The 15,890-nt window shown below is 39.1% G+C and overlaps 1 protein-coding gene across 1 annotated transcript; it reads left to right on the forward strand.

Annotated features, from left to right (window-relative positions):
* Nucleotides 1-6,489: 6,489 nt before the first annotated feature.
* LOC125404888 (olfactory receptor 5G29-like) lies at nt 6,490-7,434 on the forward strand. Its single transcript, XM_048441145.3, has one exon. It carries the CDS (start codon nt 6,490-6,492, stop codon nt 7,432-7,434), a length of 945 nt encoding a protein of 314 aa, XP_048297102.3.
* The last annotated feature ends 8,456 nt before the right edge of the window (nt 7,435-15,890 follow it).

The raw sequence follows: 15,890 nt of genomic DNA on the forward strand, positions 1-15,890 counted from the left end.
AGAAATAACTCAAGTTGTAGATCAATACACAGTACCAATCATTTATTCCCAAATATGAAATATATATATCAATTGGTTGCATGGGAATGTATACAGAACCGCCATTTTCTTATTGATGATTTCAGGGTGTTTATGCTATGTTCTCCTGGATGTGTTTATCTTTCTTTTCAGCCATTACGACTATTGATTATTTTTCTCCCTTGGCAGCACCTTCTGATGCTATGTTATCTTTATTAAAAATTTTATTATTACCATGTGAGTATGGGGTGTGTGTGTGTGTGTGTGTGTGTGTGTGTGTGTGTGTGTGTGTGTGTGTTGTGGAGTTGGTTCTTTTCTTCCACACTTTTTTGGTTCTGGGAGTTTAACTCAGATGCCCAGTCTTGTGGCAAGCCTATAGTGAACATCACATCTCATGGTGAAAACTTGAAAACTCTCTCTGCAACATGAGCAAATAAACAAAGACGACTTTTTATTTTTAAAGCAAAGGGAGCTATAGTCAGTAAAATTAGGAACTAACTGGTATTAAAAGACATACAGACAGGAAGGGAAATTGCTCCGTCTTCTTATGACACAGCCTTATATATAGAAGTCCAACAAGTTCTCCTCTTTCTTTTATGTTTATTCTACTTATTAATTTAATTACGATTGTTCATATGAACATGGGTGAGAGGTTGTTTACTAGAGTAGGGAGGGACAGCTATATTCTTGAAGAAAGTGGCACATTTTTCCCAGTAGCTGTAACAGATTTGGGTGGGAGAAGGAGGAGGAATAGAGAGGTAATGGTGTGTGTGTGTGTGTGTGTGAAAAGTGACAAAATTTATTACATATACGAACCTGTCAAAGAATAAAACAAAACGAAAAACAAAAACAAACAAAGACGGATCTGAGGTGATGTCCATGGCTCCTGTTAGCACTGAGGGCTCTTCTGTTGCCCGGATTCTGTTCAGCTACCCGAGATCACATTCCCTAGAGCCATGCTGCTGCTGGGGCCGTCCTGATCTGGGTGGCCTGTGCTGCCACCAAGACCATGGTGATGTTGGTCGAGCTACTGCCGGGTGCTATGACTGGGTCCATGGTCTGCGATGATGGCCAGGGCCTGTGTTAGCACAAAGGGTCTTTGGAACCGTGATGTGCTGAGCCATCTCCACCAGTCACTGGTCCTGGGAGAGACGGCCCTGCCCCTCTCTGGGGGCAATGCAGGAGGAGAGCTGGTCCTGCGCCTCAGGGGAGAGCTTCCTTCCATTCAACCGCCTATGGCATTTGGGAAAGATGTGTGCATCTCACCTGGGCTGCACACTAGAGCTGACCGTGTGGTAGGAGACTCAGGTGAGCCAGCCCTGAGGGTGTGAGAGCAGAAGAACAGACCCTCCCTTCCCCTCGTTGGCCATATGGTGGTATGCCCAAGATGCCCTTCTCCCCTTGTCCATTACCAGCTGCAATAGGTGAGAAAGCCGGCCCTGGGGTCACAAGAGCGGAAGAGCTCACTCTGACCCTCACTGGCTGCCGCACAGGAGACAGTGGGCTCTGCTTCCTCTCAACATCCTATCTAGGGCTGACCCTGTTGTGGGGACACAACATGGGTCATTAGGGCATCAGAGGAGCAGAGCTGACGCTTCTCCCCACCATGTCTTCCAGGTCATGACACGGGTGAGGAAAAGATGCCCTCCCTTCCCCGCCCTTTGCTACTTGTAGCAGGTGAGAGAGCTGGCCCTGGGGTCATACACTGTCTAGCCTTGCTACTCCCAGCTGCAGCAAATAGGAGTGTTAGCCCCTCCCCCGTAAGCCCCCTACAGCGGTTTTGAGTGGGTCTTGCATCTCATCTGGGCAAAAGAGAAGGGTAGAGATGGTCCCGGAAATATGAGTCAGGGGGACCCAGATCTGTGGACCTGAGAGCAGAACTGGCCCGATTGCTTCTTATAGGCTGCATCAGGTGAGCTAGCTGAGGCCATGTTGGAGAGTTCACCTGTGTAGTGATGATGAGGGAAACCTGGCAGGCAGACAAATCCAGCTACCATCCCGGCCCAGAACCAGGGCATGAGTCGACCCACCCCAACATCCACCTCATCTACGAACTGTGGGACTATGTGAAGGGGATGAATCTACAGGTCCAAAACAGCAGGATCTCCAGAACAGAATAACCATAGCATGTCCAAGAGGGGGTCCAGTTAGAGCCCATTATTGGTGGCATGGAAGAATCCAGAGACCTCGAACCTGTTGCAAAGAACACAAGCAAGTAGGCTGGTCTTCTTTGCTTTATGTCCAAAAGCCACTTATGAGCAAATACGTATTATTTGTCTTTCTGGGCCTGGGTTACCTCACTCAGTATGATGTTTTCTAGATCCATCCAATTAAAGGTGAATGGATTAAAGGGTAAACTGTCCACACTTCAGCTTCCATGTCTAGATTCTTCTCTTTTTTATATTTTGATTTGTTTATTTGTTTTATTTTATTTTTTTGGTTTTTCTTTTAAATTTGATTTTGTTTTTGGGAGGGTTGGTACAAGAGGACAAGGGAAAAAGAGGATTGGAACATGCGATGTACAATCCAGTAAGAATCAATAAAAGTTAAAAAATGTGCAGAATTGAATTGGAAATCAGCACACAGAATTAAAATTTAGAATAAAAACCAAAAATAAGTCTAACAAATAAAATAAAGCCCCCAGTACCTCATTAGAAAGTGTGAGAACCTGTAATACAACAAGGTTGGAATAGAGAACTGGCCAACAATTGTTCTACCCACTGAAACTATTTAACTAAAAGAGAAACTCTGGTAGTTTCCCAGGTAGTTTCCATATATGACAAATTAAAATATGTAGGAATATATTTCCCAGGAAGATGAAAGAAAAGGATGGAGAAAATTATCAGACAGTGGAAGTAGATATTGGTGACTTTTGAAATTCATTTTCTGTATCCACAGACATAGTTTTGTTGAAAACCTCAGAGAATATGAATAATTACACTTTCCAAAGTCTTTGTAAAGATGCGCTTCTGTAATATATTTCATCTGGTTTATTTGCATTCAATTTGCTGTGGTTTTGTAAGGATTTTTTTGCATTTATTGTTGTGAAGAATGCTATTTTTCACCTGTCTTTTTTTCTGGGATTTTTTTTTGCATGTTTTTAGTGTTAAAGTAATTTTGCATAGAGTGATTTGGGAAATATTTCTTGCTCATCAACAGTCTTTTCTTTTTTTTTTCTGTGTGGTGAGGGTTTAGAGTTGTATACGTGAAGTAGGTGTCAGAGGACAATCTTGGGTGCTGTTTCTTAAGTGCTGTCCAATATATTTTTTTAAATTCTTCTTTCATATATTACATCCTGGCTGCACTTTTTCCTCCCTTCCCTCCCTCAAGTCTTTCCTCCACCTCCCTTCTCCTCCAGATCCACCCCCCTCTGCCTCCCCTCAGAAAAGAGGTCTCTCCAGGGACTTCCATCATAAGAAGCTGAACTAAAACCAGGCACATATCATCACATCAAGGCTGCATGAGACAACCCAGTAGGAGAAGGGTCACACAAGTGGGCAAAAGAGTCAGAGACAACCCTCACTTCCACTTTAGGAATCCCACAAGAACACCAGGTCTCTTAGCCATAGCACATGGTGAGGGCCAGCCTCTGGAGGTCTCTGTGATTCCCACTCGGTTGATTCTGTGGGCTGCATTTTTATGGTGTCCCTGACCCCTCTGATTCCTCACATCTGTTCTCTCCATCCTCGGAAGGACTCCCAGAGCTTTGCTATCTGCTTCCATCAGTTTCTGGATGAAGTCTCTCCAGGGAGACTGGTCTCTTTGATGAAGAGTCTGGTAGGTAGGCTCAATCCCTGAACACCTTGCTGGCAGGACAAACCATAGGTTGACACTTTTGTTGGGTTGGTGTCCAAATCCCTCCACTTCCAGTCTTGCCTGTTTACAGAAGATGATCAGTTTAGGTTCCATGTCCCCATTTAGATTTTTCTAGATGACCTTGTGAAGATGCATACATCAGAGGGTGTTGTGTTAGTCTATGGTGGATGCTCTGAATTTACGCCCTCACTAAGCATCCCAGCACCTAAGGAAGCAACAAACCACTAGAGGAAGAATAGAATCCTATTGCAAGTGACAGCGTATGAACTGTGGCGTCAGTATTTCTGCCTGTATGGTCTGGCTCTGGAATGAAGACAGAAAATTACTTCAGGCTAAGCAAATGGCTGTTTACTGCATTAGTCTCTGCTGATAGAAGATAGGGTTTTTCTATGAGTTCATTGAATCTTTGGGGAAAGATAGGGTATGATAGTGGAGAGGAGACTATTAAGGATGTGTAAACGGAAATAGGGGAAGACATAAAAAAGATAATAGAGAAAAGAGAAAAAGAAAGAAAGAAAGAAAGGAAAAAAGAGAGAAAGAAAAGTGTGTGTGTTTTATTAAGAATGAAATACTGTTAGAAATTAACACTCGGCCGTGATGCTGCTGAGACCGTGTTAATTTTGTCCCTTCAGGTGTAAGCTCCTGAGGCCAAGTTCTTCAGGGACCTGACTCTGAGTTATTGGTAGCTCCAGGTGAGATTCTTTATTCTGTGCAGTGAGTGGGTGAACACTCGCCCAGGATTCTCTCTTCATGGCCAGAGCCATCAGCACGGGCAGTTTATCCTCTTCACTGAGAACTTATGAAGCTATGCTTTGCAGGAAGGGTATCACCATGTAGGCTGAAGAACCTTCCTTCCTTACTCAGAGAACGGTCACTGACTTTGAGGTGGCAAAAGGATATGCAGAAAGGAGATCCTTAAAGAAGTGAGTGCACTGCAGGCTGAACTATAAGGAGGTGATGAAATGTTGGGGAGAAAGACCAATAACAGCTTAAACTTTGGAAACAAAAAGTCCCACGAGCCTGAACAACTGCTTCATTAATTTTCTTATGAGGAGAATTTCCTGGTTTTAAATAATTTAAATATTTTTAATAACAATATATTGTAGTTTTGAAAACTGCAAAGAGATTTTATATGTTTTTAATTTTTTTTTTGTCTTTCAAGACATGGTTTCTCTGTAGCTTTGGGACCTGTCTTGGAACTAGTTCTTGTAGACCAGACTACTCTCAAACTCACAGAAATCTCTCTGCCTCTGCCTCTGCCTCTTGAGTGCTGGGGTTAAAGGTGCTCATGTCAATTACCTGGTCTGTGTCCTTAAAGTTTTAGACATGTCTTTATCAAGAAAAACATGTAAGAAGACTGATACATAATTGGATCAATGTGCCTATCCATTATGTATACATATATCTTAAAACAATACATTGCATATAAATTGCATATGGTTTTGCCAGTTTTAAATGAATAATTTTTCAAGACTCGGTGTACAGAAGGCTTTCTAGATGCTAGCAGAAAGTGCATATGAAGGACATAAAGATTTTGCAACATATTTTATGGATGGTTCAGAGTTACTTGCAATAAATCAATAAAAACAAACCAATCAAATAATGATTGTTCCAAAGCTAGATGCTATGTGTACATGTACTGGCTTTTGCTTCATACAGCTATTTGTGAGAACAAACATAACACAACATAAATCATAACACAATCATAAACATAAACATTTCTGCAATAGATGATAGTCCAGCCCCAAATTCCAGATTAATGCTTGTGATTGCTGAAAAAACATCTAATTAACATCATCCAAATAATTTCAATCACTTTATACTACTGAAAATGTTTGAAAAATATAGTAACTGTTAGCTACTTGTATATATTGATATATATATAAATTATTAATAAGTTCAATACTGTATTTCTTTTATTTAGGGAGCACATGAATTGATTATGGTACATTAATCAATTTTATTTTAATACTTATCCTACATAATCTTCTTCTAGGACTTTTACAAGTTGCTCTTATTAAAGTCACAAAAATATCATGACTGGTAGGCATACTCAGCATTTCAGGAATGTTGTTGATTGATTAAAAATGTATACCTGGGGATCTTATATAAAATAACAGAAATATTAAGGCACAATTTGACATTATTTAAGCTTATTATATGGTTGATTTTCTGAATAATTTCTATGGCAAATGACTGTCAACATCTGAGTCCCCCATCTCCTAGGTAAGTTTCACATCTTTTTATGACATCAGCTGCTTTTCACAACCTACCTGTTAAAGACTTTGTACATTCTTTCTTTTTATGGAAAGATATTTAGTAGCATGAACTTGCATAATTACTCTAAACATTGCAATTCTCTTTTAAACGGCAGTTTCATTGAAGGAGCTTTAGGTTCCATAGTCGGGCAATCTTTGTGGGAAGTGTTACAGCATCAATAGAAACCAAGGCCATGGACCCAACATTCTATAGGGTATTTATAGCAAACCACCCACAGAAGCTAGAAAAATCCTCTCCTAGTTCAATAACATTGGCCAATAATCTCTTAAAAACCTCTCTAAGGAAACCTGTTATTGAATTAAAACATTTGCAATTGTTAATGGCAGTTTGTGGTAAAACAATACACAATTATCTCACAGCAGAAGGCGACTGACAATGGAAGAGAAGAATCAGACCTCAGTGACCGAGTTTCTCTTCCTGGGCCTCACCGATCGTCTTCATCAGAAGATTGTCCTCTTCATCATCTTCCTCTTTGTTTATCTTGTCACCCTGGGGGGTAACCTCGGCATGATCACTCTCATCTGGGTGGACCCCAGGCTGCACACACCTATGTACTTTTTTCTCAGCCACCTGTCCTTCGTAGACGTGTGCTCCTCTTCTTCCATAGCCCCGAAGATGCTGTGTGACATCTTTGCAGAGAACAAAGCCATCTCTTTAGTGGGCTGTGCTGCACAGATGTGGTTCTTTGGTCTCTTTGTGACAACTGATTGTTTTCTCCTGGCCGTCATGGCGTATGATCGGTATACAGCCATCTGTAAGCCCTTGCTGTATACACTCATCATGTCCCAGAGGGTCTGTGTGCAGTTTGTCATAGGACCTTACGTCCTAGCTGCTATAAACATCACAACTCATACAACCTTGACTTTTTGTTTACCATTCTGTGGTCCAAATACCATAAACCATTTCTTCTGTGATGTTTCCCCTCTGCTTTCCTTAGCATGTGCTGATACGTGGATTAACAAGGTAGTGCTTTTTGTCCTGGCTGGAATGATAGGGGTTCCTAGTGGTCTGATCATCCTGGTCTCCTACATCTGCATCCTGGGGTCTATCTTGAAGATCAAGACTGCTGATGGTAGACAGAAAGCCTTCTCCACGTGTTCTTCTCACTTAGCAGCTGTCTCCATTCTGTTTGGGACTCTTTTCTTCATCTATGCTCGACCTAACGCAAGTTCTTCCTTGGATATCAATAAAGTTATCTCCCTATTTTATACTGTCGTGATCCCCATGTTGAATTCCCTTATCTACAGCTTGAGGAACAAAGAGGTGAAAGATGCATTCAGGAGAACATTGGAGAAGAAGCACTTCCTTATAGGTGCTTAAGATAGAATTCTTTCTGCGTCAGACTTAAGATGATGGTGCAATATTTGTGTTAAAGACTCCTGGAATGGGAATTAGAGGCCACATAATGAACCTGGTAATGCAGTTTGTAGTTCGTTTGAAATGTCATGTCATGCCAGGAAGTGGTGGAAAAACCTTTAATCCCAACATTCAGGAGGGATGGGGAGGCAGATCTCTGAGTTTGAGGCCAGCTTGGTCTACAGAACTAGTTCCAGGATAGCCAGGGGTACACAGAGAAACCCTATATTGAATGTTCCCCTCAAAAGTCAAGATTCTTCTAAATACTTTTACACCCAGCCTTTTTGATGTGATAGTTCTAGTCAAGTCATAGAAGTATATTGAGAAGAGACATGTAAATTTGTGCTAGAAGATAACTTAATTGAATATTATTTGAATATATGAATATTTCTTAATATAGACATGAAAAATAAATGTTAGAAATAGTTGATCAACACATGTAAGTAAAATTAAATACAATAAAAGCAAAGATGTTTATGCATATGTTTCATCATGAATAATGTTTATAATGTATAAAAGAGTTTTACATTGATAAATCAAAGGTTAAAAGTAGTTAATTTGAAGGTCTCTGCAGTAACACAGGTAAATTCTAATTTAAAGAAGCGTGAACGTGACCTAAGAGGAAATATTTTGTGCATTTGAGTGAGTGACATCATGTCATTAATGCTTGCTGTAATTTCTATGTTTATCCATAAGTTACAAGAGGCTAAATCAGACTCTAGCAATTCTATTTGAGAGTGTATTCTAAGACGTCTGTGGAGGAGAGAGCAATGAGCAGCTAAGTCAATTGCAGAAAGTGAGAGGAGAGAATTCTCACTTGGGGAGAATTATTGCAAGGTGATAGTAATAAAAAGCAGTTTGGTATTAGATACCAATATCATGGTGGGTAATTGGATCTCAAAATAACTAGAGAGACAAGAGTCAGGCTCCTAAACTCTGATCCGGAGAGGGTATTTTGGAGTCTAATACATGGCAGAAGAAGCCATCACAGCTTCGTGATGAAAATCCAGCTGTTTAGCAGACTGATTACAGAAGACCATGTCATATTTGGAGATAAATAGACAAAAAAACCCAAAAACCATAGCAAAGACATTGCTGAATGTATTAAATATTTAAATATGGAAGATAAAACAACTAGGGGAAAATATGAACTTCTTTACAACAAGTGACATTATTAATAAAATTGCTGGCCAGACAGAGACAGAGAGAGGTAAGGACATTTATACGTAGCATAAATATCATTGTCTTGCCACTCAACCTTATGTCAAAGAAAAGTAATTTTTTGTTAGAAAAAAGAATCTTATAGATTATCAATGGGGAAAAAAACTTTAAAAGTTAACAGAGTACTGATGCCCTGTATCATTCGTTGCAGACAAAAATTAAAGCAATAAAATCAAATATCCAAAAAGTAGTTAATTTGGAAAATAAATGAGTAAACAATGAACATCAATGAGAGCATAAATCACCAAATATGTGAAAGAAAGTTAATCTTGTTTATAGTTCAATCAACTAAGGAAGAATAATTAATTGATCAATGCAGTATGTTCCAACTCATATGAAACATTACAAGATTTTTTTTTAAGTTAATGATTGATGAGTTCCTTGTTTGACTATATATTTAGCTGGTGTTGCTGATGATCCAATTCTAATCCATAAAGACTTTTGGTAGTTTCTATTGAAAATGATAATTTTACATGGGTTTCTCTTCAGAAAACTCTTTTAGATATTTATATCCCTTATACGTAAGTGCCAGTGCATACAATTTTACATATTGTAATAGTATGTGTAGAAAAAACAAAACATGGAGAAAATAACTCAAATACCTAGCACTATAAGGAAAGATCATTATTTTTTATAAATATTGCACAGTTTACAAAATGAATGATGTAGAACAATTTTATAGTGTTACAGTAACATAAAAATCAAATTGCAAATCATTTTGCTGTACTTATTAGATTTTCCAAAAGAGTAAAATTTTGTGTACAATTTGTGTAGAATTGTATGTACACAAATGTACATACATTTGTGTAGAATTTAGAGATGTTGAAAGAACACACATTTAACTAATGATATATTTAGCTGATTAACACACATTATACTGATTATTTTGTCAAGAATAGATTGACAGAAGCTTAGAGCTTTGTTCACCTACTTATGGATCCCAGTTCTATCGTCCTCTCTACTTCTAGGCTCAGTTTGCGTGCACCCTTTCACCTCATGACGGTCTACCGCTGTATTTTTCTAGTTTTATTAATTGGAGAATATAACCAGATTCTGTTCACTGGGGGCATGCTTGGATGCATGGCAACTACCTCGTAAACAAAAGTTAGTTATCTATCAGGAAGTAGGAATAAACCAGAAGCTGCTTCTCAAAATTTGTATGATTCTTGGCAGCAAACTGCTCCAGCTTGCTTTTGAATCCAAGACCCAAGTAAACTTCCTGCTTTGGCTCAAACGAGCTTCATCCTGTTTTGTATTGTTTTTCTTTTTTCACACCACTTTAACTTTTGAGTTTCACAATTTCTCCTGTATCATAAGCCACAGGACTGTTTGTGCTGACTGAATCCCTTTTCTGCTCTGACTACCTCTTGATGCTGTCAGCTTTCTGTCCTATTTGGGGTTTGGGCTGTACAGTATAGCTGGGATGGAATGTGTTGCTCGCACATCGAGAGAGCTTTAGCAGCATACTGTGCCTCTTATTGTGAATATAACTTGTGTGTTCTGTTCAAGCATGACCCTGAATCAGTTCTGAGTCAGTAAAAGCCCCTCCCATCATCACCCAAAATATGTCTTTTTACCCTTTCTGTTTCTTTCCTCCACTTCCTCTTATGATAATTCTCCCTTATTTTCTAGCATAGAATTTCACACACACACACACACACACACACACACACACACACACACACACACACACATACACACACACACACACAGAAGCAACAATCAAAGAAAGATGATTCCAGTCAATACTGGAAGGATCTGAGAAGAAAGGAAACATTGAGATGATAAGAACAAAACAAATTTCACAAATTTCAATTGCAGAGAAGAAAATGGGAAAAGAAAGCCCACTTAGTATTCCTTGTGATTGGCCAAGTTGACATTTAAAGAATTGGTTGACTTTTCACTTGACCTTTAACCCAGGCCAGTCTGACGATTTTTAAATTAATTGTTTATTTTATATCCTGACTGCCGCCTCCCCTTCCTGTTCTCTTCCCACTACTCCCTCATTTTCCCCTCAATCCACCCCTTCTCTTTAATTGCTCAGAAAGGAGCAAGACTCCCATGGCTTCTGCAAAGCATGGCTTATCAAGCTGCCATAAAACCAAGCAGCTCCCCCTGTATTCAGACGGGGCAAGGCAACCCAGCATGAGGAATAGGTTGTTGAGAGTCAGTCAAAGCACTGGGGACAGCCCCTGCCCCTATTGCCAGGAGTTCCACATATAGACCCAGTTACAACTGTCACATACATACAGAGGGCCTAGGAGGGACCTATGCATGCTCTCTGGTTGTTGGTCAGACTCTGAGTTTCCATGAGCCTGGCTAGTGTTTCAGTGGGTTTTCCTGTGAAGTTCCTGATCTCCCTCCCCTCCTGCTGAGTTTTCTACATTTCTCCCTTCCCTCTTCTTAGCTGTGGGTCTCTGCATCTGCCTGCATTTGTCATGGGATAAAGGCTCTCTGGTCTATTTACACTTGGGGAGTGGGGAGAAGTCAAGAATGAAGTGCTTTAGTTTTCAAAACTACACATATGGGCCTCTTTTTATTAGCAGTTTTTTATGTATTTTCTTTTTAAAAATTTTTTATTTCTTTATTTTTTGTTCATTTTACATTTGAACCACAGTTCTCCCTCCCATTCCTCTTCCCATCCTCTTTACTCCCGCCCACCCCAGACCAACTCCCACCCACTACTCCCAAAAGGTAAGTGATCCCATTGAGAGTCAAAAAAGCCTGGTATATTAAGTTGAAGCTGGATCAAGTCCCTCCCCACTGCATCAAGGCTGAGCACTGCATTCCACCATAAAGAACGAACACCAAAAGCTAGCACATACTCCATGGGTAGATCCTAGTCCCACTGCTAGGGGCCCCTCAAATAGACCAAGCTACATAGCTGTCACCCACAAGCAGAGGGCCTACTTTAGTCCCATGCAGGCTCCACAGCTGTCAGTCTAGAGTTCTTGATTCCCAAGGGTTCAGCTGTCTGTGTAGATTTCCCCATCATAATCTTGACCTCCCTTATTCATATAATCCTTTCTCCCTCTCTTCGACTGAATTTCCAGAGTTTGGGCTGGTGCTTGACTATGAATCTCTGTACTTAATTCCATCAGTTATTGGATGAAAGCTTTATGATGACAATTGGAGAAGTCATCAATTTGATTACAGGGAAAGGCCAGTTCAGTTACACTCTCCACTATTGCTTAGGGTCTTAGCTTGGGTAGGCCTTGTAGATTCCTGGGAATTTCCCTAGCACCAGGTTTCTCCCTAACCCCATAATAGTGCCTTCTGTCAAGATATCTCTTTGATTGCTCTCCCATCCTGTCCCTCTCCCTTCCTTACCTTGCAATTCCCTCATGTTCTCATCCCCCATTCCCTCACCTCTACTTCCCCGCACCCCCAGTTCACCCATGGTATCTCATCTAATTCTCCTTCCTAGGGTGAACCATGCATCCATCTTAGGGTCCTCCTAGTTACCTAGCTTCTTTGGGGCTCTGGGTCGTAGTCTCGTTATCCTTTGATTTACATCTACTATCCACTTACGAGTGAGTACATACTGTGTTTGTTTTTCTGGATACTTCATTCAGGATGATTTTTTTTCTAGTTTCATTTATTTGCCTAAAAATTTCATGATGTCATTGTTTTTTATTTTTTACAGCTGAGTAATACTCTATTGTGTAAATGCACCAATTTTTCTTTATCCATTCTTCAATTGAGAGACATCCAGGTTGTTTCCAGATTCTGGCTCTTATAAATAATGCTGCTACAAACATTGTTGAGCACATGTCCCTGTGATATGATTGACCTCTTTTGAGTATATGCCCAAGAGTGGTATCACTGGGTCTTGAGATTGAAAATTGATCCCCAATTTTCTGAGAAGTCACCATTCTGATTTCCAAAGCGGCTGTACAAGTTTGCACTCCCACCGGCAGTGGGGGAGTGTTCCCCTTACTCCACATTCTTTCCAACATAAGTTGTCATCAGCATTTTTTATCTTAGCCTTTCTGACAGGTATGCAATGGTATCTCAGAGTCATTTTGATTTGCATTTACTTGATTATTAAGAAGGCTAAGCAATTGCTTTAGTATTTTTCTGACATTTGAGATTCTTCTGCTGAAAATTCTGTTTAGATCTATACCCCATTTTTAAAATTAGATTATTTGATATTTTGATGTCTAGTTTGTTAAGTTCTTTGTATATTTTGGAGATCAGACATCTGTCAGATATGGGGATGCTGAAGATCTTTTCCCATTCTGCAGGCTGCCTTTTTGTCTCATTTACTGAGCCTTTTACATTACAGAAACTTTTCAGCTTCAGGAAGTCCCATTTATCATTGCTCTCAGTTTCTTTGGAACTAGTGTTATCTTTAGCAAGTATCTCCTGTGCCAGCGAGTTCAAGGCTACTTCTCACTTTCTCTTCTATTAGTTTCACTGTAACTGGATTTATGTTGAGGTCTTTGATCCACTTGACTTGAGTTTGTGCATGGTGATAGATATGGATCTATTTGTAATCTTTTAATGATTGACATCCAGTTGTGCCAGCACCATTAGCTGAAGATGCTTTTTTTTCCCCACTGTACAGTTTTGGTTTCCTTGTCAAAAAGCAGGTGTTCATAGATGTGTGAATTAATGTCAGAGTGTTCAATTTGATACTATTGATCCATGTGTCTATTTTTATGCCAATACTAAGCTGTTTTTATTACTATAGCTCTACAGTAGAGGTTGAAGTCAGAGATGGTGATGTCTCTAGAAGTTCCTTTATTATACAAGATTGCTTTGGCTATTCTGGCTTTTTATATTTTCATATGAAGTTGAGTATTGCTCTTTCAAGGTTGTGAAGAATCGTATTGAGATTTTGATAGGGATTGCACTGAATCTATAGATTGCTCCTGGTAAGATTGTCATTTTTATTTTGTTGATCCTACCTATCCATGAGCACTAGAGATCTTTTCATTTTCTGATATCTTCTTCAATTTCTTTCTTCAAAGACTTAAAGTTCTTGTCATAAAGATATTTCACTTGTTTGTTTAGAATTACCTCAAGATACTTTATATTTGTGCCTATTTTAAAGGGTGATATTTCTCTGATTTCTTTCTCAGCTCATTTATTGTTTTTACATAGGAAGGTGATAGACTTTTTCGAGTTAAACTTGTATTTACTGAAGGTGTTTATCAGCTGTAGGAGTTCCTGGGTAGAATTTTTGGGATCATTTATGTATATTATCATATCATCTGCAAATAGTGATTTTTTGAGTTCTTCCTTTCTAATTTATTTTCCCTTAATCTTATTTTCTTCTTTCTTTCTTTCTTTCTTTCTTTCTTTCTTTCTTTCTTTCTTTCTTTCTTTCTTTCTTTCTGGCTTTCAAGGCAGATTTTCTCAGTATCTCTGCAGCCTGTCCTGGAACTCCCACTGTAGACTAGGCTGGCTTCAAACTCATATATTTCTGCCTGCTTCTATCTCCCAAGTGCTGGGATTAAAGATGTGATTAGATTTAGAGTTGAATAGATATGGAGAGAGTGTATAGCCTTGTCTTACTCCTGATTTTAGTGGATTTGCTTTGAGTTTCTCTCCATTTAATGTGATGTTGGTTGTTAAAGGACTGTTTATCACTTGTAGTATTTTTAAGTATGTACCTTTGTATCCCTGATCTCTCCTAGATCTTTACCAAAAATGGATGTTGGATTTTGTCAAAGTTTTTTTTTTTTTTTTTTTTTTTAGCATCTAATGAGATAATCATTTTTTTCCCCTTCAGTTTGTTTACATGGTGGATTACATTGACAGATTTCTGTATGTTGAACCAAGCCTGCATCTCTGGAATGAGGCCTACTTGATCATAGTGGATGATTGTTCTTTGTTTCAATGTATCCTTGGATTTGATTTGCCAGTATTTTATCATAAATGTTCATTAGGAAGATTGGTCTGGAGTTCTTTTTAATTGTTGCATCTTTGTGTGGTTTGGTTATCAGGGTTACTGTAGCCTCATGAAAAGTATTTGGGAATGTTTTTTCTGTTTTTATTGTGTGGAACAATTTGAAGAGTATTGGTATTAGCTTTTCTTTGAAATTCTGGTAGAATTCTGCTCTGAAGCTATCTGGTCCTGGGTTTTCTTTAGGTTGAGAGACTTTCAATGCCTGTTTCTATTTCCTTAGGGTTTATAGGTCTATTTAAATTGTTTATCTGTTCTTGATGGATAGGAATGTGATACCTATCCAGAAAACTGTCCTTTTTACAGTTTTGTGGAGTAAAGGTTTTTGAAGTATGACCTGATGATTCTTCAGATTTCCTCTGTGTCTGTTGCTATATCCCCCCTTTTCTTTCTGATTTTGTTAATTTGAATATTTGTACCCTTCACAAATAACTATAGGCAACTGAGAAAAGAAGGAAGCAAGAGAGGTGGCCTTCCCCAGGAAATAACAAACTAATTGGATGTCTCATACCACAGGGTTAGCCCCCAAAATAGACACACAAGTCACATTATATGGTCTCAGCAGGTTGGATTTGGGAATATATATGTATGCATAAATACATATGTGCATTTAATAACAATTGATGATCAGAGTCCACAAATATTAAGGAGAGTTTGGAAGGACATACTGGAGAATTAGAGGGAAAAGAAAAGAAACGAAGAAATGTGATTAAAATATAACCTCAAAAACAAACAAACAACTTGGAGCTAAGGAAGAGAACTAGAGAACACTTGGGGCAGTTTATTTTTGTTCTTATCCATTTGTGTTCTTTTGATGTGGAATTCCCCTCTGTATGCTATGAATACCATTTGTTAATAAAGGATTGTCTTGGGCCTGCACAGGCAGAATAGAGCTAGGAGGGGAAAACTAATGCTGGGAGAAAGAAGGTGGAGTCAGAGAGAAGCCATGTAGCCCCTCCAGAGACAGATGCTTGAACTTTACTTGGTAAGCCACAGCCTCATGGTGATACACAGATTAAAGGAGATGGGTTAATTTAAGATATGAGCTAGCCATAAATATGCTTAAGCTATTGGTCAAACAGTATTGTAAATAATATGGTTTCTGTGTGATTATTTTGGGGCTGAGCATCTGGGAACAAACAAGTGGCCTCCTACAACATTCTCTGATTGCTGAAAACTGAATTATTGCTCCTATATTCTCCCAGAGACCAAAAGAAAAGACATTCTCTTTCTGATCTAACTTCCAAGGTCTTGAGAATGCTAGACCTGGGTTGTAAAACTTACC

This window comes from Myodes glareolus, chromosome 6 (genome assembly GCF_982192425.1).
Source record: "Myodes glareolus chromosome 6, mMyoGla1.1, whole genome shotgun sequence".
NCBI lineage: Eukaryota > Metazoa > Chordata > Mammalia > Rodentia > Cricetidae > Myodes > Myodes glareolus.